This window comes from Babesia microti, chromosome IV (assembly GCF_000691945.2).
Source record: "Babesia microti strain RI chromosome IV, complete genome".
Lineage (NCBI taxonomy): Eukaryota > Apicomplexa > Aconoidasida > Piroplasmida > Babesiidae > Babesia > Babesia microti.
This window is the reverse complement of record NC_034969.1, coordinates 1,130,937-1,155,262: the sequence shown is the minus strand read 5'-3', so window position 1 is coordinate 1,155,262 and position 24,326 is coordinate 1,130,937. Positions and strand designations below refer to the sequence as shown.

Here is a 24,326-nt window from a genome sequence, read left to right as displayed (position 1 = left end):
TACATGGATATTATATCATTGATGTAGTTACGACATTATAGGCCATGTCGAAGAAGCACATGTTAGGGAATGTTTCGTGCTGTTTTGAGACAAATTTTCGAATTTCTAGCGACAAATAACCCCCTAAAATAGACCCTGTAACCGTAAATTGCACGCGATAATCCTTTATTATCCTTTTAAACTCCTCAAAGTTGGCACCGATCCTATCGCAAATTTCCCGGGCCACCATAATATCCTGCTGAGTGGCGTTATTATAAAGCACCTGGGGCGAGAACCGTTCCACTAAAAGCAGTGCTGCTCCACATTTTAGTGATTCATAGCACCTCCTGTCAAAACGCCACGACTATATTATCAATATACACAAATTAACTGTGAGACTGTACAATTGCAACAGTATATTATGAATTACAATTAGCGATTTTGTAATTATTATTAGATTATTGATTCAATGAGCGCTGGACATTTGACTTACTGGTTTGATGAAGAAAGATTCGAATGAGGGATATGTTAAGGAGGAGGCAATGGGCCGATTTGTCTCTGGATCTTTCTGGCCCGTATCCATTCTAGGTAATAATGCGGTTACTTACATTTGATGAATTCCTAGATCGGAAACGAAAAATCCAGATGGTCCATTGCAATAAGCAACATATAAACTCTAAATAAGTTGGGTTACACCTTAAACCTACTCCTACACATGTGATCTAGTTCCACAAGTGTATGCAAAGGATAATCCTCAGCAGCGACACAAATTGCTTGGACTGATTGAGATAGCTCGTTCAGATCAGTTTTGATATAGCCTATAGTACAAAAGGGGCAAATGCCTGGCCTAGAATAATCTAGACTGTCAAACTCGACATTTGCTTGCTGCAACAAATGAACATTAATTTGACTGGATCTAGCCGTACAAAGGGCTCCAATGTGGCCTGTAACTCTTCCAGGATTTGTTGTTATAGTTTTCAATCTCGTAGCCAATGACAAAGAATGTGGAGTGCCCAGATCTTGTGGTTTGACAAAAAAACTAAATTTGCAGTCTATATCGTCTACTAATTGACAGTTCAAAAATTTTATGTTCATACCTAGATTAAAAATGACATACCAGTTAGTAGACAATTCTTAGCTGTCTCCTCTAGGATTACATTTTTGCCAGCGAACAACACAGTTGAACTCATAAGTCGCTGCTGAATTTCTATACCCCAAAGGCGAATTTGCCGGTCAAAAATCTTAGTATCGCTGATTCCTGAAAAGGTGGGCAGTTTGTTTGATACTTGCGGATAAAAAGTTTGGATCGGCCTCGAATACAAGGTTATAAGATCGTCCAGATTAGCTTCCTCGGCGTTTCGCTTCATATCGCTCACACTATATAACAAAAATCAAATATGGTCGAAAATTATCATTAGGTGATGTGAAATGACCATCCGTTGGTGTACAAACGATGGCTCAATAGCATTTGGTAATTTATTAAGTGGGGTATGGCTCATTATATATTTAAATACATAACGCCCTTGTCTGTGGTTGCGGCTGATCAACTCCACCTATAGATCCATTGTTTCGTGAAAAATGGCCCATGGTGCAAGTCGCTACAAGAAGGCTCACGCTAAAATGCGTTGGAAAGTAAGTCACTTGTCTAACAAAGTGGAAGAAGAAGAGGACTAGACGCTTACAAAGGAAGCGCAGAAAGATGCGCCAACGTTCAAAATGATTTGCTAGGCTTTCTAGTGAATAATTTAATCTAATCACTACCACTAACGGGATTCTAATTCTGAACACAAAATTCACTACTCTAGTTAATGTTGCATCACTATTCCAACTGACCCTTATCTATTTAAGCCATTTATTGGCTTCTATCATCTCCTTCTCCCTTTGTGCCTTCCAGTCGCTCAAATGGAAGTGAAGAAGCTCACCCTTTCCGTGAATCCTGCACTTCAATTTACCACAATCACTAAATCCACATTCTGTCTCCTTTATTATACATTCCAATTCCAGTTCCAACTCCTTAGACTTATTAAAATCGTCCTGAGATTCATAATCTTGAATCTTAATCAGAGTTTCGCTAAATCTTCGACATACATTTTTGAATTCCCCCCAATTTTTATCAATCACAAATGTGCTATCAAACATGAAATCTTGGTCTTCGTAAGCAGAAACGTGATTTTTTGAACGTTCAACAAAATTGCAACTTTTTGTACACTCAAAGAACTTATGGTTTTTAATTTCAGAAAAGCCATTTATCGCCCCAAGACGATTTTGAGGCTCTAGAACAATTAATTTTTTAATCAAATCTCTAGCAGCCTCCGATAAGCAGTTTGGGATTTTCAATTCCCCGGAAAGTATCCTATTATAAACGAAGTAATCTGTTGAGCCAAAGAAAGGCGGATGACCAGTTAAAATTTGATATATAGTACATCCTAAACTCCACAAATCTCTCAACTTCCCACTGTTACCATTCTGCACACTTTCAGGCGCCATAAATCTTGGAGTTCCAACGCAATGTTGCGTACTAAATTATTTTGATGCTTGCCCGTTTACTGTGGGAATTGGATAATCCAGATCAACAGATGAACCAAAATCAATTAACTTCAATTGTCCATCTCTAGAAATAACTAGGTTTTCACACTGTATAAATAGTCTATTACTTTAATATCACGATGTACGATGTTTTTGGAATGGATGTATTCTAATGAATTTACTAGTTGCAAAATCAAATTTGCAGCCAACTTCTCATAGGGAATTCCAGTTAACTTCATAAAATTCCAAAGTTCTCCTGTGCTAAGTTATCAAATAACTAATACTCAGCCATCTCATATAGGATATATAAATTCTTATCATCCTTAAAAGATCCTTCGAACTTTATGATATTTGGATGGCCCGGATCCATCAATTTAGCCATATTCCTTCTCTCTTGTACTAAACACTCCTGTACTTTTAACTTTTCAACTTGTTTCTGAGTTATGTGTTAGTTACGCGATCGAATATTTTTAGGGCAAAGTACTTTTCCGGGTCACATTTTAGCGAAGCAAACCAAATATTTGAGAAATTTCCCGTTCCAATACGACGCTCCAGGTCAAAATCATCCAATTTGTATTTTTCTCCGGGCTTAGATTCCTACTTACAAATCCAACGTACCGATATCTCTGACAATAGTGAAGTTCTGGAATTACCCGTGTTCAAAAATCCAGACTTCATCTAAAATTATTGATCTAATAACAAACTGCAAACTATATTACAATTAAAAGTTATTGTTCCATAGGATATTCAGTCCTTATTCTGCTCATCCTTCTTCACCATTTTCACTATCTTCACCATTTTCACTATCTTCATCTCCACCATCATCGTTTGTATTTCCCTTCTCCTCGTTTGTATCCTCATTTTCTTCATTTGTACCCTCCTTTTCCTCGTTTATATCTCCACTTTCCTCCTTGTTTTCGCTATTATTATGCGAGTAATGTATAGAGACTAGTTAAATAATACTTACTTTTGGGGAGATTCTTTACATCATCATCGATGTGTATATTGACACCCTTCTGCTTATTATTGGTCAAAACATGTTCCGATTCCTAAAATTACCTAATTCTTACCAATTCTTGTTGCTCTTCTAGCGAAGTCTCTCCTGCGATTTCATTTCTCATCTTTCCTAGACGTAGACATATGAGTTGTTGTGTTAGAGCGAGCCACTATTGTTAATTTAAAATTACCCAGGCATCTCTTGAATATTCGTTTGGGGAGCTATATTAGATTACTAGTTACCAGAGCATGTTACTTTTGTCTTCTAGATAAGGGGAGGACTTACCGTGGTAAATGGTCAAACATTCAGTGGAATTGGGTACCACGTGAATAGGTGCTTTTATGTGAATAAGTTTGATTTCCACAATTTTTTTATCTCCCCTGAGTGTGTGATGGTTTTTACTTGTACATAGTTAAATGCGATGAATCCAAAACTGCTGTGACGTTGCAACCTGATGTGGGATGCTGTATTAATTACACACATTACCTTCTCATTTGGTATCAATGTCAAAAGTCCCTGCCATTTATGATTGCATTCATTATTCAAATCGTTGGAGAATACACATATAACATTCAAACATATAATAATAGGAAGAATGTGTAACATTGATGTGTACCCCACTGATGTTGTTTACATTAGTTAACTGTTCTAACGCATTACTAAATTTGATGGTTCCAACACTTTACGACTACATGATAATATAATACAATGTAAATTAATTATTTTTATTACCAATATGTGAAATTGTTACTAAGGTAGTCCAATAGTTATTTGTGAAATATATTTGAACGATTTCTTATCTCAAATTGAGGAGTTCATGTGTAACTATTATAAATAGACAATTCGTCTATTATCAACTTAAATATTAACATAATAGCATTAAAATTTAATCCTACACATCAATTTAATCTATAATACCATTAATAGGCTTACCAACAGTAATATATTTAGTTCTAATGGATTAGACTTACCAACAGTAATATATTTAGTTCTAATGGATTAGAATTACATAATAATAAATATTATTATGTGTTACTATATTGGATTAAATATAATTTGTTTGGGAAGTATATGCATCGTTGTCCTAGAGCTGTTATTGTAGTATTACATAATAAATAAGTGAATTCTGCAGTCATTCAATCAATTCAACGATAGTGTGTATTCAATATATGATTTATAGAATCCTAGTATTAAACAAACAAAATTTTGTTGCGTTAAAAAATGTTTCTATGTGATGATTAGGCGAATATATTATTTTGGTATATTATCTTTAAAACAGTATAGTGAATTTATTAGCAAGTTATGTTGCCCTATTGCCAACCATCTGTCTATATGATTATGTATAATTAAACGCGGTAAAAGCAATACACCTTAGATAAATATTATTTTGAAATTAAAAATATACTGTTTTTTGCTAACACTATTAAATTAGCAAGCTTGTGAAAATTCGAGCATAAAACATTCCTTTAGTTCCTATGATAAGATTGTCCATAAATTGCCAAAATATTTGTATTAAAATAAGAATTCATTATGTATCATAACCCAAAATTAGTCGGTTATACAAATGAAGCTATATTATATAATGCGCTAATAGCAAACAATTTCCCATGGTTGTACCAGGGAACAGTCTCAAATTTGTCAATAATGGACATATTCACTTGACAGAATGCCCCCAAAATAAGCATACTCAGCCTAAAAAAGATCAGGAAATGTGAGTTTTTATTTACTTAGTCTTTTACCGATCTCTAATATAATCCGTATTATGAAACTTTTTTGCCAGCTTCAGCTAAAATAGCAGAGGAATTGAAAACAATGCTCAATATTGTGTTGTTGAATTCATCAGATTTATTACTAGCGAGATATTACCTTTAAAATTTAGGCTTGTGATATTTCTTCAAGCGAGAAGAGCAAAATAATCACCGGTGGCGATATTATTAATGCTATGAAAAATCTAGGGTTTGATCGATATGCAGGAATTTTAATGGATTTTCATACAAATCGGAAAGAACTTAATAATAAATCTCGGGTATTTCACAAATATGGTAAATAACATATTATTGTAGAGAATATATTCTAATAGCTGCTCAAATTATCAATATACAATGCCACATGATAAAATGTATGAGAAACCCATACTGTTAAACATTAATATGGACTAAAATCTAATAAGAATTACTGGTTAACATTACCAAATTGTTTAGACAATTCAAGATTACAATCTACTTCATTATTTGTTTTACAAAATGATATGACATGTTTAAATGCATTTTAATATGTTTATTATAATTAGAATTTACGAGTTTTATAGTTAAATTGCATCTATTTTAATCTATACCCTTTTATTATATAAAGATAATGTTAACATCAAGAAAAAACAATTATTTGTAAGATATAAAATGCAATTTTGTTCATTTCTATAAATATTTTAAAAACTTAGTAATAAATGAAAGGTATCACTTGACATTTATTAATTACTTAAAATATCATAATTTTAAAATAAAAGACATAGAATTTTTGTATATAAATAATTCTTTTGATAATCTGTATTATTAATAATATATATGCGTGTTATTCATGAGATGAGAAATGAATACTGTTTAAGATCAACTTTAAAGGTCTTTTTTCTAGTGTGTAATATTGGAAAAATATAAAAACATAATTCGTATCCCCAAAGCAATGACAATGCAAATAATGATAAGTTAAAAAATTCAAAATGGAATAAAAAGAGTTAAGTTTAATGGTCAAGCACTTAAATATCATAATGAACAATTACCATAAAATTCAAATACTTATGCCTACAACAACAAATATTCATTCCTGGTCTATCCAAAAACTAAAAAACATATTTGAGACGACAAAATTATACAATTATTTTTGCAAATCTCAATTAATAAAATGAGTAATCACTCATTGAAATATAGAATGATTAATTTAGAAGAAATTATATTTATGATAATAATATATTGTAGCATACTGATTTTTACAGAGAAAGGACATACGCACATATAAAATCTAAAATATATTAAATATTTAGCAAAATATATAGGTGGACCAAATTGTACATATACAGACGAATTTCAATGATTGGGTTGGCAATAATTAGATATACTTACTAAATATGCCTTCTAGAACTTTAACTTGAAACACAATCTACTACTTATGGCATAGTTATTGTAGAACTAAAAACCTTAATAATGCGGAAATACTCTAATTATTTGCCTACAATCACAGAATACAAACGCGTTAGCTATTTTAGGTGCATACCAATTAGTATGTATTCAAGGTCTAATTATGCACTAACACTACCTAATATATTCGTGAATTTTGAAATATTTGAACAAAATTTAGAAACTATTTATACAATCTTAGCTAAATTACCCTTTGTATTGATATTGGAACGCTACTTGCGTTTTTTAGGGTTGTCTATTTCATTTAAATCGATTCCGCAAATATCAGGTCTTTTTATAACGAAATTCGCGAGGTTCCCCTCTATATCTTCTAGGGGTGCAAATGCAGATTCTTGTTTAGCCCTTGACAACAAAAGATCCCTCTGTGTCTTGTATTGCGGGTCCAGTAGAAGATTTTTTAGGTGCGTAGACATGTCAGCTTCTGGAACCAATTGGCCTGTAATCGGACACTTTTGCAGAGTCTTATCCCTTCCCTGCTTCTTCTTCCTTACATATCCCTTCACCACCTTAATTGTCTCATCGCCATCATCAATTGTCTCTATACCAACATCCATAGCCAAATAATTTACAGTATCATCCGGTGATGTGTGATCTTCAATTGTAACATTTCCAATTTCATCAGATTCAGTAGGACCCAACACATCTGGAACAGTTTGTACATTGATAATTGGCTGCTCCTCCTGTGTAAATGCAGTAATTACTTGTATGGTTTTGGTGGTATCCATCGTTGGTTTTATTGGAGGAGGGGGCCGGTCTCCCAGGAGTTCAAAGTCAATTGGTGCAGGGAGGTCTTTATCCGCATCCTAAGTTATCGTACTATTCGTATGTATGCAATTGGAATTTGTTAAAACAAATAAAATATACTTAATAAATACGAATAACATCCTTTGGATAACACCCTGGAAAACTGATGTAAATTATTAGTACTGACTTACCTCCTGCGTAAAATCAATGGTATCTACAATTACAAACTCCTTCCAATCGACTGATTGCATTTCAGCTCTTTGAGCCGCCCTCTCCCTCTCCATCTCCCTAATCTTCTCCTCCTTCTTTGCCTCCCATTCAAACCTATTCCTGCTTTTTGCCAACAGATAAAATTTATCATGTGCAATCTTCTTAATCCGATCCACTTGTTCCTGCGGAGGTATTAAGCACTTGGTATAACATTCGATAAGAGAACTGAAGTAAGGGAATAAATAATGCGAGGGGCGTAAGAAATCAAATTGCGCATTAGTTTTTTCGCGACTTGCCAATCCAGTGAGGAACCTCTGCCCATTCCTAGCGACAAAAAGCGCGGTTATTCGAATTATTTCCAAGTCTAAACTGGAAATGAACGGGTGCTGCACTGCAAATATATCTGGCTCAGGCTCAACAACTTCATTAATTTTTGTATGTGATGAATCTGTTAGACTTAAAAATTGTTCCCTTTTTTTAGCCCGTTCACTTTCCTTCTTTTGTCTGTCTAATATTGCCTGAGGGATGGCGGGTTTGGTGTCCGTTTCTGAGTTAGATTATTATGAAATATTATTCTCGTACAAATTAAGTAGCCAAGCTATTCAATTTAGTACTGATTATCAATAGCGCATACCTTTACCCTCCTGAAATTCCTTTAACTTCATTTGATAGTAAGCGTTGTATGGGTTGTCGATGTCAAGGAACGCGAATCTCTGCGAATTCTGCGGATCTTGATCCTGTCTAATGCGCTGTTCGAATTTACTACCATTTTTTGCCACAAATTGTGCAGTTTTATCCACAACAACCTTTATATCCGCAGGGGGATATATTATTTCCATCATATAACGACACTCCAATCACTCCAACTGATTGGTATACCCAACAACAATCACCACTTATTAATGAAGAAGTTAGTTTGTGATTAGAGAACTATGTTTACCCCTCCACCTAACTGAATTATTATTTCAAATCATTGGACAACCACATTTATTACAAATTGTTACTTTGATCGACATTTACTATAGCTAATTGATAATAGTTATATTAAAATTACTGTGCAATTATTTTGAATTTGTAATACAAAACTATTTGGCGTAAAATTCGTCCAACACCTGCTGTCTCATACGCTTTACAGTTTTTACAGTCCCACCTTCATTCTTTATGACTTCATTTTTGGCACTTTTAGAATGATTGTTGTGCTTCGTGTATTTAGAGTACATCAACAATATCTGTTCCCGTTCATTTTGATTCGAATAAACAGAGGGAATCTAAATTAACACAACCATACTATTTGTCTGGGTTTAAGTACTGATACAAATTGTTCAATTTCACTTGCACTCGAGTGTTCACTGTACGATACAGACGTTGCATAAACATTTTTATACTGATTTGACTTCATATGGAACTTGTGAGCCCATCCAGTAGGCAAATAAGCTAAATGCACTATTAATTACCAACTACACGGTCAAACTCTGCACAACTAGCTGTGTTATTATTAACTTCAGTTAGATAATTCTCAATCCATTTCATGTTGGGTATGAATCTTGGATACACTGTGCCTGAATAATTATCAATCTACCAAGCAAATGCAGAGATACTATGTGTATTATTCCAGTGACGCCGTTTGTGATGTCATTACCATTTATATCATGTGTATTGGAGATTAATGAAAAGTACTATATAAACATATAAATTACTTTTGATTTAAGTGGCAGTGAAGTTATGATTTTGTGCTGCTTTTGGTTGGCGAATACAATAGGCATAGCAAATTTATGAGCCACTGAGAAGTACAAACGCTCCTTACCCAGTAAATACGAGCCGAACAAAAACAAACACTTCCCAGAGCATTCCTTCAAATGCTGAATAAAAAATAAATTACATTGGATACATCTTCAATCACTTGTGCTATCACTACATCTTGTGTTGGGAAAACACCTTTTATAAGTGAAAATGTGGTATCCATTAGGACGATGTCAAATATAACATTTGCATCAATAAGCGTTGCAGTTTTGTCAACTAATTTCAACTCAGTATCATGATTAGAATCATCACTTTCATAATCAGTTAGAAATAATAGATCAACATCAGACAAATCACAAGTCGTATCTGGTGCTTGAATATTAAGTGATTTTAGTATTGTGTTGTGATAGCGGAAATCTCCAGTATGTAGGATTCTTTTACCAGAAACAAACTCAAAAATTATCATCACAGATCCTACATCAACTATTATATACCAGGACAGTGGTTAGCACCCACAAAACTGAATGTAAAATTGCATAGTTTATAAACTCTGTTGAGTTGTAATTTGCAAATATACTTTGGATTTACACCCAAAACCTTTTCCACTAATGTACCAGTGATATGGCTTGTGTATATAGTGTTGGACCAAGTCTTACCAATTCCTCCATAGTGATCAGAATGAAAGTGGGTTAAGAAATATTTTAATTCACTGACAGTACATTTTAGACGTTTGAAATCGATCCAACCATTCAATTTATTCCTGTGAAACATATCAATCACCAGCGGGGGAGAATCGCCATTATGATATAATAGATGGGATTCCATCTAACAATGGTTAATGTCACAATTATATACTCAGCGATTATATGTTAATATTGTGATATATCCCTAATCTTATGACGATTGAAATAGTACAAATGTTTAGATTCATCTACTAGCGCCTTAAAACTCATAGGCTCCGTAATTGCTAGGTTATAGAGAGACTTGCGGTCCAACCAAATATTAGTGCGCAACAATGTGCCAATGAACTTTGAATAGCAAAATTTCCATTCCCTACTAGCCCTATTAATTCCAGCAATCCAATGCACTCGATATCTAATATGCCTGGTTTTACGTATTCTATAACTATGCAAGAGTGCCCTTTGAGCACGTATTGCAGCGATTTTGAGACACTTTTTACTCCTCCCCCTGAACCCTTTGGTTATTTCAAAAACCACCTGCTTGGGTACTTTCATGTCACACAAATTAAACACAGTTGATGTGTAATATCGTTTATGTGTGACATTGATATAGATACGATATGTGTAGATGGGGCATTAAATAATTGTCTGGTTGAGATGGATAAAAGGGTGTGGAATCAAGAACTTGGAGCATCCATGAACCTAATCCTTTCCCAGCTAAAAATAAAATCTGCCGCGGAGGTCGGTAAACGTGCAGTTGATTACTGCAGAGGAGACGATCTCTTCAAGTGCATACTAAATAATCGCGATTTAATAAATAAACGCGTAAGAAAACAATCCAATACAGTGCCCGAGCTATTTAAAAGAATTTCCAATAAAGGATGAGGGCGATGCAATTCGTTTTGGAAATATACTGATCAAGAACGGATTCATTTATCGCTCCCAATATCAACCAGTAAAGCAATTTGTTAATTTAGTTGGAAGGCATACTGGAAAAGGATGAAAATGGGATGTGTAAGTTCATTGATCAATTAGATAAAAGACCCAAATGGCCAAAGCGATTACAAATGACTACGAAACAACAGTTTGATATAGTAGGCTTTTATGTTATAGTGTATGAGGGCACTCAACATTTAAACCATCTATTACTAGGTCTAATAATGCTAGTAGTACTGGTAACTATTAATAATATCTAGGCAGGATGCATGTTTCCAGCATGGCCGTTGCAAATGAAGTTGGCGCTTTGGTACACTTCAGTAATATTTCTTACCATAATGGTATGAACTTATTCAATCAGTTTGTTATCATAATACTAAGACTAGTAGTATTTATTGTGTTTTGGTTTGTGGTGATTGAATTTTGGATCTTCCCAAATATGTTCAATGAGGAGCTAGGCGTGGTGGACTCTTTTAAACCATTATATTCCTGGAAAAAGGGAGTTTACTCGACGACAATGATGGCTTGCCGCGTTTTTTGCGCAATTCTCCTATCAGGTAGATCAACTGTGCATGTAGCCTCAATTTATGAACTTGGGAAAACCCATTCTGTATCCGATATTGGCCGATTTGCTAAACAGTCTTTCATTGATGTGGTGGATTGGGGATATGAAAAACTGACAGCCTGTAACACAAAACATTTAATACAGTACCCGAGGAAAATACACACAAATATATAGCATCGTCAAAGCCAGAAATGCCAAACGTTGACAATACAGAATCTGATGGGGAAGAAAAAACTGATGGGTTCGATGATTACGAATGCTTAAAGAACTGTGGCTACAATGGTTTGGAAGATTTGATGAAAAAATGCGTCAGATATTGCTCTTGCATGAAGGTAAATCTTTAAATTGATTAAAGGAACTGTTGGATAATGAATGTATACACAATTGCAATGAGGAAATCATGGCACTGCTGGTGGAAGCCAAAAACGAGTCTTGCGAAAAAGAGAAGAAGAGGGAAATGAAAAAGAGGCACTAATTTATTGTAAAACGGCATCACAACAAAATTTAAAACTCATTTACATACCATTCATTTATAACAGTCACACTTGCCCCCATCCCAACAATTTATTTCCACATTATAATACGGTCATATGCAGTGCATAACAATTTGTTCTTCCACATAAAATGTCCATCTAAGTAGCAATTGGCTAGTTAACGCTATAAAATATCGACTAGCTCAAATATTGCTGCAATTCAGTATTTGATTTGGTGAAATTGTAGGTAATGCTGAGTGTGACAATTTGGGATTGTACTGGCGATGATCCGCCATTGCTATACAGATTACAAGTGTATAATACTTGTACAATTGCAGAGCTCAAAGTGTTAATTGAACACAAACGCAATGAACTAGGTCGTTTATCACAGAAAAGTTTCCTTATCTATCACGGAAACCAACTAATCACAAAATTTGACATGGAATTGCTATCATTCATTAGTGATCCTAGTAAAATTAGTAACTGTGGAATAACATTTACAATTTATGATGAAAATATTATAACCTGCAACATACGCGTAATGCGGGGTAATCATTCCGTTATGCAGGTGTGAGTTGTGGCAATATCAGGTATGTTCCTATACTCATGAATTTGTTTAAAGCTCCATTGCAGATTGAGATATTTGACCAAGAAAATGTGGGACAGCTAAAACAAGAAATATTAAAACAATTCGCATCAGAAAAATTAAAAACTAATTGTAATCTTGGTAATACATCAATGATATTGCTACACAAGGGCAATTGCTTAGATGATGATTCCGCTCTTAAAAGTATTTACAGCACGAGCATCTGCCACGTTGATTGCACATTCCTTCAAGTTATACGTAAGGGTATATGCTTCAAATGGTTTTTACGAAAGCGAACATCTCAATGATTAGTCCAAACCAATATATATTCATAACCTGAGTTTATGTTAAGTTACCAGTATAGCAATGACAGAAGTAATACTCACAATACTCACGGGCGTTCGTAAAAATATTTGAAATACAAATTCCATACCATCATTTGGAAATCTGTTACACAATGGTATGTATACATATTTGGACATTAATACGAACCGTGTTATGAAGTGGGATAAGGCGAATATTACATACATGGAAGTGATCAATGTCTTTGACACTGATTTTGAGTAATAGAGTGTTTTTGTGGAGTAAAGTAAAACATCAGCGATATCATGCAAGAATATCACAATCTAAATAACATAGAAACCCACTATTCCTATCCGATGCACTCTGGATATATGTGAAACGTAAATTAGTACTGAGGTAACGATGTGATGGAATTGTAGCACTAAAGTATCGGACCTTCTAGTTTCAGTGAATGAAAACAATAATGAGGAGAGCCAGAGTCCTACTGAATATAAGTAGAAATAGTGGAATAATGTATTGATTCTGATATGTGGCCAGGCGTGGCTGTTGATGGAATGAATATCATCATACAAGAACCTAAATGAAACTAAGATGATACCAAAGGGCGGAGGGATTGGTAAAATGCAGCTTTCCCCACGCTGGATAATAAAAACCATCAAACTCTTTGAATAAAATGATTGATGATATTATAAGTGATGTTGTGTGCCATATTGAGTACCACAGACTTTCACACCACTTCTCCTCCTTTCCATCCCTAGAAATTTTATATTTTTTGTTAATCTTGTAAAGGATTCCATCAATGCCCAACTTAACATTGGTACTAGTCTGGGTCAATAAGAATCGCGCGAGTGAGAATAGGATGAAACCCGAAGCTATTATTCCTATTTCGTCAAATCTAATGTTTTCGAGCAATTCATATTTGCTTAGATTGAATGACCCTGAAAAATGAGAAAAACCTGCCTCCATTTTAGTAATGGAGAGGTACCCCAGACTTTGTGTTACGGTGCGTGTACACCTATGTACTGAATCACTACAATTATTGAAGAATAATTTAGTTGTAAATTAACAAACTACTTCCCACTGGAAGCGTTTTTCAGATATTCTATTAAATCTTCCCGTTCTTTTGCCTTTTTGATCCCAGCAAACACCATCTTGGTGCCTGGAATATATTCTCTGGGGTTAAGCAAATACTGAAACAAGTGCTTTTCGGTCCATACAATGCCTAAATCATACAATACGGCACCTGAATTCTTGTTAGCTTCTGAATAGCCATAGTCTGTCGATCCTGATTTGCGTCCAAAAAATCCGAAAAGGTTGGGACCTTGTTTGGCTGCTCCTCCTACATAAGTATGGTACTACCTTTGTTTATGGTGTGACATTGAGCACACTTGGACTTGAATATTTTAGCCCCTTTAGATGCGTCCCCCGGGGCCACCGTAACATCAGGTTCTGGCCTCATTTTAAACAGTTTGACAATTTTAGTGGCAGTTTGTATTGAATGTTATATTTTAAAGGGGTTTTAAGGTCACGCAAGGGCAAAAATGACGAATTAAGCGCAGTAAATTTGATGGAATTAATATACACCCACCAGATAATATTACTAGTAGCACTACAAACAACCGTTATATGTTATTCATTATTTTTAGAAATATAGAATTACATTAATAGTTCGATTTAAATATCAATATGAAAACACTAAAGATATAACAGTTACTGTAGAAGACCTAAAACTGCCTCATTAAGTAATGCCATTTCCCGAGCCTCCATATATTCAACTATCAGTTGAATATGACGCAGATAAACATTAGATAGTCAAATTCAATATTATGAGATGGCGTAATTTATTATATGCACCATTATATGTGCAATATTTCATAATTTCAACCAACACATCAGCAGTATATTCCATTTGCACATATCCTTTGGGCTATAGTGGACTTTGTAGCACAAAGACAACATCTAAATGCCGTCAATCAATTGCAAATCACATACCAACAACTTTTGTTCCAACATATTTTAAAATTAAAAATAATTACTCGTTGCAACATATCGGAGTATTTAACTACTTAAGGGATAAATTGGACAATTTTTTGCAGGGCCAATGGTTCGTTCCTCCAGTGCCAACTGGGCCAAAGCCCTCGGAAATTATCGCAGCCAGAGGGTCACTGCAGACGGGTAAGCACCTCATTTATAGGGATAGATGTTGTAAAATTTAATTTTATAAGAATTGTATTTCCCACACGAAGAATTTGTTACCAATTTAGCACTATATATCTTCATCCACACAACTTGTGTAAATAATATGAAATTTCAATAGCAAAACCCACTTTAAATTAAAAAATTATTTATAATTATTTAATATACGGTGCTTATGTAGACGAAGAGACAGCACAGTTGTTGTATGATCTGGGCTTGGATGAAGATGCGAATGCCGATGAAGTGATCTCCGCGATGGAACACCAACTGTCAATCTTACCTGAAGACAGGCATGAGGAATTACGACAACAGGTGGATGAGCTGCTACGAAAGAAATTTGTGGAATTGTTCAGGGAGTTTGAGGAAAAAATGGAACAAGGACCAGAGATATGGCGGGAACTTTGGGACCCTTCAAAGTAAGAGCTAATAAACCTAGGGATCCTGATAATTCATTGGAGTCATTAGTTAATGAAAAAGAGCTTAGTGATGATGGAAGGAGATTAATTAAAGCCGCATTGAGGAAAAAAAGAATTGATGCCTTTTTATATACCTTAGACTTGGGCGGGTTGATAAGATTTACCGATAAGAAGCTGTTAAATCAGCGGCTGTGGAAGGTACAATTTTTGATGCTACCTGTACTAGCTATGAGCATATTTGAACGTCTATCGCCTACTTGCATGGCTCTCCAGTCCATGATAGCCACCAAGCTCATTTCAGAATGTGCCAACCATGATTCCACACCTCCACTGGATTCATCAACTGACCCGGCGGGTTCAGTTGCAACTATGGGAAACGAATCTCCAACAACAGCCAGAACCCAACGTTCCTTATCTGCCCGATCAATGATGACATCTATGGTGGTGTTGTCTACCTCTTTAATTGGGACTGTGATATCCAGGATCGCACAGCAAGTCATCAAGAACTTATTACAGTTACCCTACTTGAATGATCTCGCTCCAACAGTAATAACTGCATTTTGCGTAAACACGTGCTTGATCATATCATCGCTCCTGGTAGACACGAGCCCAATGAATGCTGAACAACAGAGGCTACATGATTTGGCGCGGCTTGAAAAACTACCATTTCCAAGCAACATCAATGGGCTTTCAGAGATAACCAGTTCCACTGCAGACACCGATGATTCCGACGATTTGATCATCCACTGTTAATATAACTCTTTTCCAATTTGACCCGACCATTTAGATTAGTCCCTAGTCAATTTCACAACTGTAGTACAATTCCATCCATAAAACGTAATAGTCCTGTGGATGTACAAAAACAAAGTGCGCTAATGGATACCGTATAATACATTGGAAGATAACCATCTCCTGTTATTAAATTGCGCCGGATTGGTTGTCGCTGGGCTTGGATTTGTACAGGGCCCGAATCCTGATTCCCCTCCTAGAGAGAATCAGCGCGCAAATGAATATTTCGAGAACGGGTACCGAAATTGTAGTGAGGACAAACTTCCAAATGGGGTAATGACCTATCAAACACTCATGGCAACTGTCCTTTACGACATTTTTGCTGGGCACCATACCCTTGTAGACAAATTTTAAAGTGAAGTCACCAAAGTGTGTCCCCTGCAAAAACTGCATGACGGCCTTGAGCTTATTGAACTTGCTATCGGTGAACTTGGCGTGAATGAGTATAGTGTATGGCGTATGTATTTTATAGACGTGTTCTAGGATAGTGGACGGTAATTTAACGCCAAACTCACCAATGAGCACCCTATCCACGTCGTTTCGCTTGTAAACGTATCCACAGACGCTTATAGGTGGGTCTTCTGTGCTATTAGTGTTGAGGGTCCTAATAGTTGAGACAAGTTTTTGTTCAATAACCAGAGCTTCGGCCCTATCTCCATTGGGTAGAATCGAGACAAATTCTGGAGCCTGTAAAAAGAGGGAGAATTCAAAATTATCGTCCCCATTTGACTGCACTTGGGGCTCCTCTTTGGTCACTAAGAAACGGTAGGCCTTAACTAAATTGAAGGGATAGACCCTAGTTACATGATGGATGTAATCATCTTTCCTGTTACCGCCTAGGCGGTACATGGTCTCCGGAGAAATATACCCTGAAGGCCTCCCACTGGCAACATCCCAGCAGGTGTCAGCTAGTCTACTAAAGCGGTCAAGAATGGCCATTTGGCTAACAGTTTTATCCAATTTACGAATCCCTGACAGCTCCTTATCGTGGCGTTGCATCCCCCAAAAGTTTGACAGCGTGTCCATCGAAGGGTTGTTAGACGTTTTGGATACCTTGGCACCGATACCCATGAACTTTGGTAGAAGGGTCGACGATGAACTAGCGGTGGCCCGTCCCATGACTGGATGGCCCAGGTTGGGCGGGGAGATCTTGTTGTAGTAGTCTATTGAGAGGGGACGAAGCTGCTCCACCTGGCACTTATTGACCATCTTCCTATGCATGTTAGCCTCTACCTTAGTATTTTCGGTCCACCGCAGAGGTTCTGACCTGAACCTGAGTATCGATACTGTGTCCGAGAAGGATATCTCACCTTTCAACCCACCACCAGCACTACCACTAGCCTTGGAAGGGCCCTCGTTGTTGTCATTCTCTTCAGTTTTGTTCTTCAGCACTGAGTTTCTGACACTGCTCCATTTACTGTTACTGCCAGTTCCGGTAGTGCCTCTTACAGATTTGGACGTTGAAGCTGGAGCCGTAGGGACTGAATCGATGTCTGAGCCATTAGATGGTTTTGAAGCTGGAGCCGTAGGGACTGAATCGATGTCTGAGCCATTAGATGGTTTTGAAGCTTTAGCCCTAGGGACTGAATCGTTGCCTGGGCCATTAGATGGATTTGAAGCTTGAGCCCTAGGGACTGAATCGTTGCCTGGGCCATTAGATGGATTTGAAGCTTTAGCCCTAGGGACTGAATCGATGTCTGAGCCATTAGATGGGTTTGAAGCTTTAGCCCTAGGGACTGAATCGTTGCCTGAGTCAATAGATGGATTTGAAGCTTTAGCCCTAGGGACTGAATCGTTGCCTGAGTCAATAGATGGATTTGAAGCTTTAGCCCTAGGGACTGAATCGATGTCTGAGTCAATAGGCTGGGCGGCCCCCGACTTGAACTGGATTTGATTCTCATTATTGGTTTTAATGGCATAAGTCACAGAAGAAGTGGATACAGTATCATGTGGATACAGTTTAGGTCTAAATACCTTATTTTGCGGAGTTTTTCTTCTGCCAAACACGTTTTTTGCATTTTTAATTTGTTTATTAGGAGTTGATTCCGTTTCCTTCTCAACTATTACTTCCTCATCTTCACGCTCAAAATCATCATCCTCATCAGGCGTGTCCTCGTCAGACATCTCGTAGGTAAGAGAAAGCCTCCTTTTATAGTCTGACAACATGCTATAGGTCCTGGGCCTCCTGCTGTAGAAGGGTGGGTCTGTAGCAACGGGCTTTTCGCCATCGCTGCTAGCATTATCACCGGCGGCCAAGCCCAAATCCCCACTGCTATTAGACGATGGATCAGCTTCAAATTCATTCTGTAGGTTCCATGACACGTTAATTTTATCCCCATCCCGTTTCACAAGGGGCATTAGATTGCTTTGGGCAAAAGTCATTATCCCAGATGCACCATCTAATTGCGTGTAGAACTGAATGTTGCTATAATGCTCCAGCACATCCCATGAGCGAAATAACAAATTTTCTACGCCTTCAATTTCATCATCCAACAATTTTGGATCACGCAACTGATATTCACACATTATGATTGAGATGGACAGCTGCATTAGTAGGTGTTTGAATGTCACAAAGGTCCATTTAGAAGTGAACCCGCCTGGGCTGTTTGGGGCGATGAATTCCATTAGGCATTCCGTACTCACACTCCAAACAACGTCCACGCCTTCACCGGACGAATAATCATTTATAGAATCTGATGATTTGTTTTTATCGATGGGATCATTTTCCTTTTGCGACAAAAACACCTCAGCGATCCTCCCACAGTGTTTGGTAAGCCTATCAGCCAGGATCTTGAATGATGTACTAAGAAGACTCGCCTCGGCTATCTCCAACATACTACAAACCCTGGCAGACCATTGCTCAACCGCCAGCCCTTCATCATCCAAATTAATTTGCATCAGTTTACCAAACACAGCGGCCAATGTACTGGCCACTGTTACGTCGTAGATGGACTTGGTTTGGGTGAGAAGGGCTGAGATTCTACCGTAGCCGAAGATAGAAGCATTTAGTAGTTGTTTAAAGTCACTGGGCTGATTTGCCTTATCTATCAAAGTGCAGGAGCCACCGACTAGATTAACCATATCCATAGTATGGAGGAAATCATCTCGCGCATCGTAATAATTCAATTTCTCACTTGTTTCACTAGTGTTTGCGACATCATTATCGGACTTTTGTGAGTCTATGGAAGCTTTTGCGATGGATATTAAAAAATAAATGAGAATGATGCGATGTGTATGAATATTCATATCACATGCCGCTAATTATTCATTATGACCGCATGGTGCAGTTTCATAATGACGCGTACATGGTGTGGTTAAATGAATACTAATGGTTCAATTTATTTACAAACCATATATGTGTAGAAATTACAATCATAGGGCTATTATTAAGCTGTAAATTGCCTACATAGTGTATTGAGTTTGTAGGGTGATTAGTATGGTAAGAGTGATTTTTAAAGACGCCAATCTACGCCGGTTCATTTTGGATGTAGCCCAAACAGATTCTGTTGAGGCGATAAAACTCACAATTTCATCTACTATCAATATCCCTCCTCACAAACAAAGATTGGTATACCAGGGAAGGGAGTTGTTGGACCAAGAGTTGGTATCCGATTGTTTGAGCGAAGATTCGGTCGTATATGTTTTGACGCATAATAATACACGAGAATTATCAGCTACTAACCCAATTGATGCACTAATTGGCGATAACAACCTCATTAAAATGACCCTAGAGTCTAACTCATACTTGAAAAATATATGTCAGGATAATCCAGAAATAGGACGTGCCGTAAATGATTTAATATCAGATCCACAGACGTTGATTCAGGCGGCAAAGGCAGCAGCAAACCCTGCGGTGGCTAGGGAGCTGGCCAGGACGACCGATAGGGCAGTGCAAAATGTCGAGGCCATCCCCGGAGGGTTTCAGGCCTTATACAACCTGCATAACAAATTACAAGACCCTTTGTGGAACGCAGCATCGTCCGTCTTCAACGATGAATCGCCTGTTAAAGCAAAGATATACAGCGGTAGGCTTTCAGTTTCATAATATGTAACAGATGAATTGAAACAAGGTCAATTGCACGTTCAGTGCGCATTTACACATCTTGTTCCACTTCGATTTTGCCTTACCCATTCCAAATATTCCTGATATAGACGACCGATTGGCGCCTTTGGAAGCTCAACCGTTGCCAAACCCGTGGAAGCAGTCCACAGGCGTTGGGTTCGAGGCTCCTTCACATGTCCCCCGTCTACCTCATGGTATGGTCCCCCTTATATAGGCCAACCATCTACCCCAAATCAGGCCACGCCAATATTACCACTTTTAAACTACACGGATGGATTTTACAGACAACAGGCAGATTTGCTGGTGCAGATGGGATTCACCGACCATGCCAAGTGCTTGGCGGCAATAGAGCAGGCGCATGGCGATATTTCCATGGCCATTGACATCCTAACCCAGCCCGACCCAAACCCACCGCATTAAAATGACCGTATATTTGTAAAATTTAAAATTGCTGTCAATTATATCAATACTTGTTACTGCTAGTGCGCAGTTTTCAAAATTAGCAACACATTAATTTACACAGGAAATGATCTTAATACTAATAGCTAAATGAAATAATAAATGTTTAGATGTTGAGTTTCTTGTTTTTACAATCGGCCAACTTGTTGATGAAATCTAGTTCCTTGGGATTGGGCTGATAAGCGAGATCAAGTGGCGGTATATCCCTTGCTTGTAAAGGAGGCTGCATTGTGCGACGTTTGACCGTGTTGCTGGATTCAGTAGCTTTGTATCCGTGAATCATGGCCCAGAATTCATCGAAATTGATGGAACCATCTTTATCCAGATCTACCTCGCCGAAAATTGCACTCACCAAATTCTGACTCTCATTCACATCTTCGCAATTATCAAACACCTTCAACAGTTCTTGCTTGGATATTTTCCCATCACGGTCCAAGTCAAAAACATTAAATGCCGCTTGGCAAAAATTTTCTTGTTGGTATAATTGTTGGTCAATACCTGCCGCTATGAATTCGGTATAGTCTATAGTGCCGTTACCGTCGGTGTCAAGTTTTTCAATCAACTCAGCAGTTTCTGCTTCTTGCTTATTGTACACTTTTCGCAAACCTTGCAATAATTCCTGAGTTAGAATGCTTTATTGTTCATTATTTTTTATATTAAAATTTCTTATGGATTGAATGACAAATTACGGATTCAATCAACTCGGCAGTTTCTGCCTCGTATAAGAACACTTTCATTCACTTAGAAAGCACATACCTTCGTCGTTAGCACTCCATCTCCATTCTTATCCAACGCAGAAAATGTTGTGGCTAGGTTACCTATCTCGAGATCTGTGAGATTGTATGCAATGCAGGTAAGCGCCATTTGTTTCATTTTGTTGAAGTGATGGAACTGGCGGAAGCGCTTTAAGAGTTCATTAATATACCTTTGAGGTATCTCAGGGGCAATTGATGATTGTGGGGAATTAAGAGTTATCCAGGGATGGTTCAGCGCCTGGCTGGCCTTTATGCGCTTCCTTGGATCGTAACACAACAGCTTATTTATTAGGTCTATGGCTTTGGGACTTATATATTTCCAGTGCCTCGGGTCAAATTCGTAGACACCACGTTTTACAGACTTTAAAATCTCTGCATTGTCCTTGCCATCTGAGTAAATTGTGATTTCATTATATATATATATATTTGAATAGCATATTTTACATTAAAATTCATAACACTTATACTTACGAAAGGGAGGATAACCGCACAACAAAATGTAAAGTATAACTCCTGCGCTCCATAAGTCGCAAGATTTATCGTAATTCCCAAACAAAACCTCCGGAGCCACATAATAAGGAGTGCCTACTAGACTTGAAAATTTGTGCTTAGTGGAACACATAGTAGAAAATCCCCAGTCGATCAACTTTATAGGCGAGTGAACCGAAGAGTTTGAATATAATATGTTTTCAGGCTTTAGGTCCCTGTGGATTATGTTTTTAGAATGTATATACCACAAAGCGGAGAATACCTGTCTCATAATGTTGGCAGCGTAAGCTTCGCTGAAGCAGCTAAATTAATTGCATGATTACCCATGCTTTACAATTTTGTCAAACAGCTCCCCTCCAGCACTCATTTCCATCACCAGGTATAAATTATCGAAATCCTCGTAAACATGGAACAGTTTTATTATGTTGGGATGGTCCAACAGTTTCATAATTTGAATCTCCCTCTTCATTCGCATGGTGTTTTCAATCTTCGCCTTCTTAATGACCTTAACCGCACGAATCTGTCCTGTCTCTTTACATTTTGCCCTCATTACATGACCATAGCTACCTTTGCCCAGTCTGTCGCCCTGCAAAATATAGTGTTCAGAAATGTCTGATATAATATTTTCTTGCACAATGTTTGAGCGGTTAAACACAGGGGATGATACTTTAATGGTGTCTTGATACAGATACGTTGGTGTCTTGATTATCATCCCCTTGTAGCCGCGTAATGATCTATCTTGTTCTGGCATACACTTAGTGCACAAAGAATGTAGGCTGGGTTGGTCGCATTGGGAGTCATTATGGATGCATTCTTCAACCTTATCATTATCACTCATTTTGCCTTCAACTTGCCCGCAGCAAATTGGGACCCTCAAACACGGCATCTTTGCCACCCTTACTAATTTATGTAAATTTAAACATGTACCAACCTTCTACCAAATATCACTCGTTTGAATGAATGGTATTAAAAATGACTAAAAATCGCTGTAGTTTATAGCCTATGCCATAGTTCACTAGTGATAAAGTATGAGTACTTAATGTACAGACCCCATCGAGCACGGCTATCACTTAGGGTTAGAACAACACCTATTACTAGAATTTATATTCAACACAACTACAATACACTCATAAATTACACTTTATGTCATCAGACGACTACAAAATGTCAACCAAGTAGCTTATTCATTGTAAAAGTGGCTGTTCCTCACCGTTTAGTTATAGATCTGTTTAATTTATGTGTTTGCCCACATATTTACCCGTTGTAACAAATAATAGCCATACTAAGCATCTTAGAATATAGAATACTTGACATACTTAGATTTTATAATCCTAGTTTATGTAATTTCAATTCTTTTACCATAAAATTATACACTACCCAAATAATACATCAGTGACCACTACAACTTATTAAATGCAATTAAATCAACCAGAAAACACATATAGATGCATATGTGGTATAAAATTAGAATATTTCACAATTGCACGCACAAAAAATAAACCAAATAACCACCTATCACTTGCACCGAATACAATGGTATACCACTGATAGTGTTGAAAATGGCAAAATATGTTGTAAATATCAATTTTTAATGCATTAGTGACTGGAGATTGTGATGATAAGTAATAAAATTTCATTTATAAAAGTTCTACCCATTATGGTGTTGTTAGTTTGAGATGACCGATGACCCGGTAATGTCTACTAGCCTTCGTGTGTTGGAGTTCCCAGAGCTATCTGGCCGCCATTCCCTATTGCATAGATCACTTATCATTGGTGATTCTATTGACCTAGATTTGGAGGACCCAATCCCTAAGGTTCGTGGTTATTAATTGTGATGAATTTTTAATAGTCTAACTATTAAAAATATACAATCTATTATGAAAATACCGATAAATTAGATAACTGTTGGCGGTGCGTTGACGTTTTATGGCAAAGAATCCTCCCTTGGTTCTTCCCAATTGATAGTAAAAATCACTGATACTGGTGCTTCATTGTTTGGATTTGCAGACAAAAAATATATATTCACATCTACCATGCAAAGTTGACCAATTAAATATTGTAAAAAATTTACCCATAAATATATTCAAAAGGCTTTCACACATAGTTAACACAAGCCACATAACAACATTCAATATTTTAAATCTCTTACGAACAGATATATATTGCCAATTTTAAGTCATTTGTTTGCAGTAAATCATTCTTTAAAGACTACTGCAAAATTCATAACATTGA

The 24,326-nt window shown here is 36.9% G+C and overlaps 17 protein-coding genes across 17 annotated transcripts; 7 read left to right on the top strand and 10 right to left on the bottom strand.

The window, feature by feature from the left end:
- Positions 1-10: 10 nt before the first annotated feature.
- BmR1_04g07980 (ubiquitin activating enzyme (E1) subunit Aos1, putative (AOS1)) lies at positions 11-1,346 on the bottom strand (the record flags this gene model as incomplete). Its single annotated transcript, XM_012794734.1, has 5 exons — positions 11-343; positions 473-563; positions 588-655; positions 676-1,076; positions 1,097-1,346. 5 exons carry the CDS (start codon positions 1,344-1,346, stop codon positions 11-13), a joined length of 1,143 nt encoding a protein of 380 aa, XP_012650188.1.
- Positions 1,565-1,733, top strand: BmR1_04g07967 (hypothetical protein; the record flags this gene model as incomplete). Its single annotated transcript, XM_021482650.1, has 2 exons — positions 1,565-1,611; positions 1,634-1,733. The coding sequence occupies 2 exons, from the start codon at positions 1,565-1,567 to the stop codon at positions 1,731-1,733; spliced, it is 147 nt and encodes a 48-aa protein (XP_021337842.1).
- Positions 1,819-3,183, bottom strand: BmR1_04g07966 (Protein kinase domain; the record flags this gene model as incomplete). The annotated part of the gene is made up of 6 exons (XM_021482649.1): positions 1,819-2,497; positions 2,519-2,613; positions 2,634-2,766; positions 2,790-2,941; positions 2,962-3,102; positions 3,124-3,183. 6 exons carry the CDS (start codon positions 3,181-3,183, stop codon positions 1,819-1,821), a joined length of 1,260 nt encoding a protein of 419 aa, XP_021337841.1.
- Positions 3,184-3,268: 85 nt separating this feature from the next.
- BmR1_04g07965 (conserved Plasmodium protein, unknown function) lies at positions 3,269-4,108 on the bottom strand (the record flags this gene model as incomplete). Its single annotated transcript, XM_021482648.1, is given in 8 exon segments — positions 3,269-3,453; positions 3,473-3,554; positions 3,576-3,671; positions 3,693-3,723; positions 3,745-3,766; positions 3,788-3,882; positions 3,905-3,966; positions 3,989-4,108. 8 exon segments carry the CDS (start codon positions 4,106-4,108, stop codon positions 3,269-3,271), a joined length of 693 nt encoding a protein of 230 aa, XP_021337840.1.
- On the top strand, positions 5,033-5,552 carry BmR1_04g07964 (CCAAT-box DNA binding protein subunit B-CBFD_NFYB_HMF; the record flags this gene model as incomplete). The annotated part of the gene is made up of 5 exons (XM_012794732.1): positions 5,033-5,139; positions 5,204-5,259; positions 5,283-5,331; positions 5,358-5,385; positions 5,406-5,552. 5 exons carry the CDS (start codon positions 5,033-5,035, stop codon positions 5,550-5,552), a joined length of 387 nt encoding a protein of 128 aa, XP_012650186.1.
- BmR1_04g07960 (splicing factor 3A subunit 1) lies at positions 6,903-8,483 on the bottom strand (the record flags this gene model as incomplete). Its single annotated transcript, XM_021482647.1, has 4 exons — positions 6,903-7,370; positions 7,392-7,493; positions 7,626-8,191; positions 8,279-8,483. The coding sequence occupies 4 exons, from the start codon at positions 8,481-8,483 to the stop codon at positions 6,903-6,905; spliced, it is 1,341 nt and encodes a 446-aa protein (XP_021337200.1).
- Positions 8,730-10,209, bottom strand: BmR1_04g07955 (DNA cross-link repair 1 protein; the record flags this gene model as incomplete). The annotated part of the gene is made up of 7 exons (XM_012794730.1): positions 8,730-8,912; positions 8,933-9,078; positions 9,099-9,203; positions 9,224-9,320; positions 9,342-9,503; positions 9,524-9,858; positions 9,879-10,209. The coding sequence occupies 7 exons, from the start codon at positions 10,207-10,209 to the stop codon at positions 8,730-8,732; spliced, it is 1,359 nt and encodes a 452-aa protein (XP_012650184.1).
- Positions 10,210-10,253: 44 nt separating this feature from the next.
- BmR1_04g07950 (50S ribosomal protein L20) lies at positions 10,254-10,619 on the bottom strand (the record flags this gene model as incomplete). Its single annotated transcript, XM_012794729.1, has 1 exon — positions 10,254-10,619. One exon carries the CDS (start codon positions 10,617-10,619, stop codon positions 10,254-10,256), a length of 366 nt encoding a protein of 121 aa, XP_012650183.1.
- Positions 10,620-10,721: 102 nt separating this feature from the next.
- BmR1_04g07945 (translocation protein SEC62) lies at positions 10,722-12,040 on the top strand (the record flags this gene model as incomplete). Its single annotated transcript, XM_021482646.1, has 9 exons — positions 10,722-10,889; positions 10,912-11,019; positions 11,042-11,078; positions 11,100-11,239; positions 11,261-11,341; positions 11,362-11,557; positions 11,579-11,686; positions 11,710-11,897; positions 11,921-12,040. The coding sequence occupies 9 exons, from the start codon at positions 10,722-10,724 to the stop codon at positions 12,038-12,040; spliced, it is 1,146 nt and encodes a 381-aa protein (XP_021337199.1).
- Positions 12,041-12,288: 248 nt separating this feature from the next.
- BmR1_04g07931 (hypothetical protein) lies at positions 12,289-12,932 on the top strand (the record flags this gene model as incomplete). Its single annotated transcript, XM_021482645.1, has 2 exons — positions 12,289-12,586; positions 12,607-12,932. 2 exons carry the CDS (start codon positions 12,289-12,291, stop codon positions 12,930-12,932), a joined length of 624 nt encoding a protein of 207 aa, XP_021337839.1.
- On the bottom strand, positions 12,898-13,893 carry BmR1_04g07930 (LAG1 longevity assurance homolog 1; the record flags this gene model as incomplete). The annotated part of the gene is made up of 4 exons (XM_012794726.1): positions 12,898-12,960; positions 12,981-13,250; positions 13,272-13,503; positions 13,526-13,893. The coding sequence occupies 4 exons, from the start codon at positions 13,891-13,893 to the stop codon at positions 12,898-12,900; spliced, it is 933 nt and encodes a 310-aa protein (XP_012650180.1).
- A 104-nt stretch (positions 13,894-13,997) lies between these two features.
- Positions 13,998-14,386, bottom strand: BmR1_04g07925 (cytochrome c; the record flags this gene model as incomplete). The annotated part of the gene is made up of 3 exons (XM_021482644.1): positions 13,998-14,149; positions 14,171-14,266; positions 14,287-14,386. 3 exons carry the CDS (start codon positions 14,384-14,386, stop codon positions 13,998-14,000), a joined length of 348 nt encoding a protein of 115 aa, XP_021337838.1.
- A 367-nt stretch (positions 14,387-14,753) lies between these two features.
- Positions 14,754-16,292, top strand: BmR1_04g07920 (hypothetical protein; the record flags this gene model as incomplete). Its single annotated transcript, XM_021482643.1, has 3 exons — positions 14,754-15,102; positions 15,305-15,539; positions 15,560-16,292. The coding sequence occupies 3 exons, from the start codon at positions 14,754-14,756 to the stop codon at positions 16,290-16,292; spliced, it is 1,317 nt and encodes a 438-aa protein (XP_021337837.1).
- Positions 16,293-16,457: 165 nt separating this feature from the next.
- On the bottom strand, positions 16,458-19,574 carry BmR1_04g07915 (hypothetical protein; the record flags this gene model as incomplete). Its single annotated transcript, XM_012794723.1, has 1 exon — positions 16,458-19,574. The coding sequence occupies one exon, from the start codon at positions 19,572-19,574 to the stop codon at positions 16,458-16,460; it is 3,117 nt and encodes a 1,038-aa protein (XP_012650177.1).
- BmR1_04g07910 (Ubiquilin) lies at positions 19,765-20,811 on the top strand (the record flags this gene model as incomplete). The annotated part of the gene is made up of 3 exons (XM_012794722.1): positions 19,765-20,353; positions 20,481-20,585; positions 20,606-20,811. The coding sequence occupies 3 exons, from the start codon at positions 19,765-19,767 to the stop codon at positions 20,809-20,811; spliced, it is 900 nt and encodes a 299-aa protein (XP_012650176.1).
- On the bottom strand, positions 20,957-22,980 carry BmR1_04g07905 (calcium-dependent protein kinase; the record flags this gene model as incomplete). Its single annotated transcript, XM_012794721.2, has 4 exons — positions 20,957-21,469; positions 21,607-21,995; positions 22,077-22,396; positions 22,418-22,980. The coding sequence occupies 4 exons, from the start codon at positions 22,978-22,980 to the stop codon at positions 20,957-20,959; spliced, it is 1,785 nt and encodes a 594-aa protein (XP_012650175.2).
- A 790-nt stretch (positions 22,981-23,770) lies between these two features.
- On the top strand, positions 23,771-24,139 carry BmR1_04g07900 (hypothetical protein; the record flags this gene model as incomplete). The annotated part of the gene is made up of 2 exons (XM_012794720.1): positions 23,771-23,908; positions 23,993-24,139. 2 exons carry the CDS (start codon positions 23,771-23,773, stop codon positions 24,137-24,139), a joined length of 285 nt encoding a protein of 94 aa, XP_012650174.1.
- Positions 24,140-24,326: the final 187 nt, after the last annotated feature.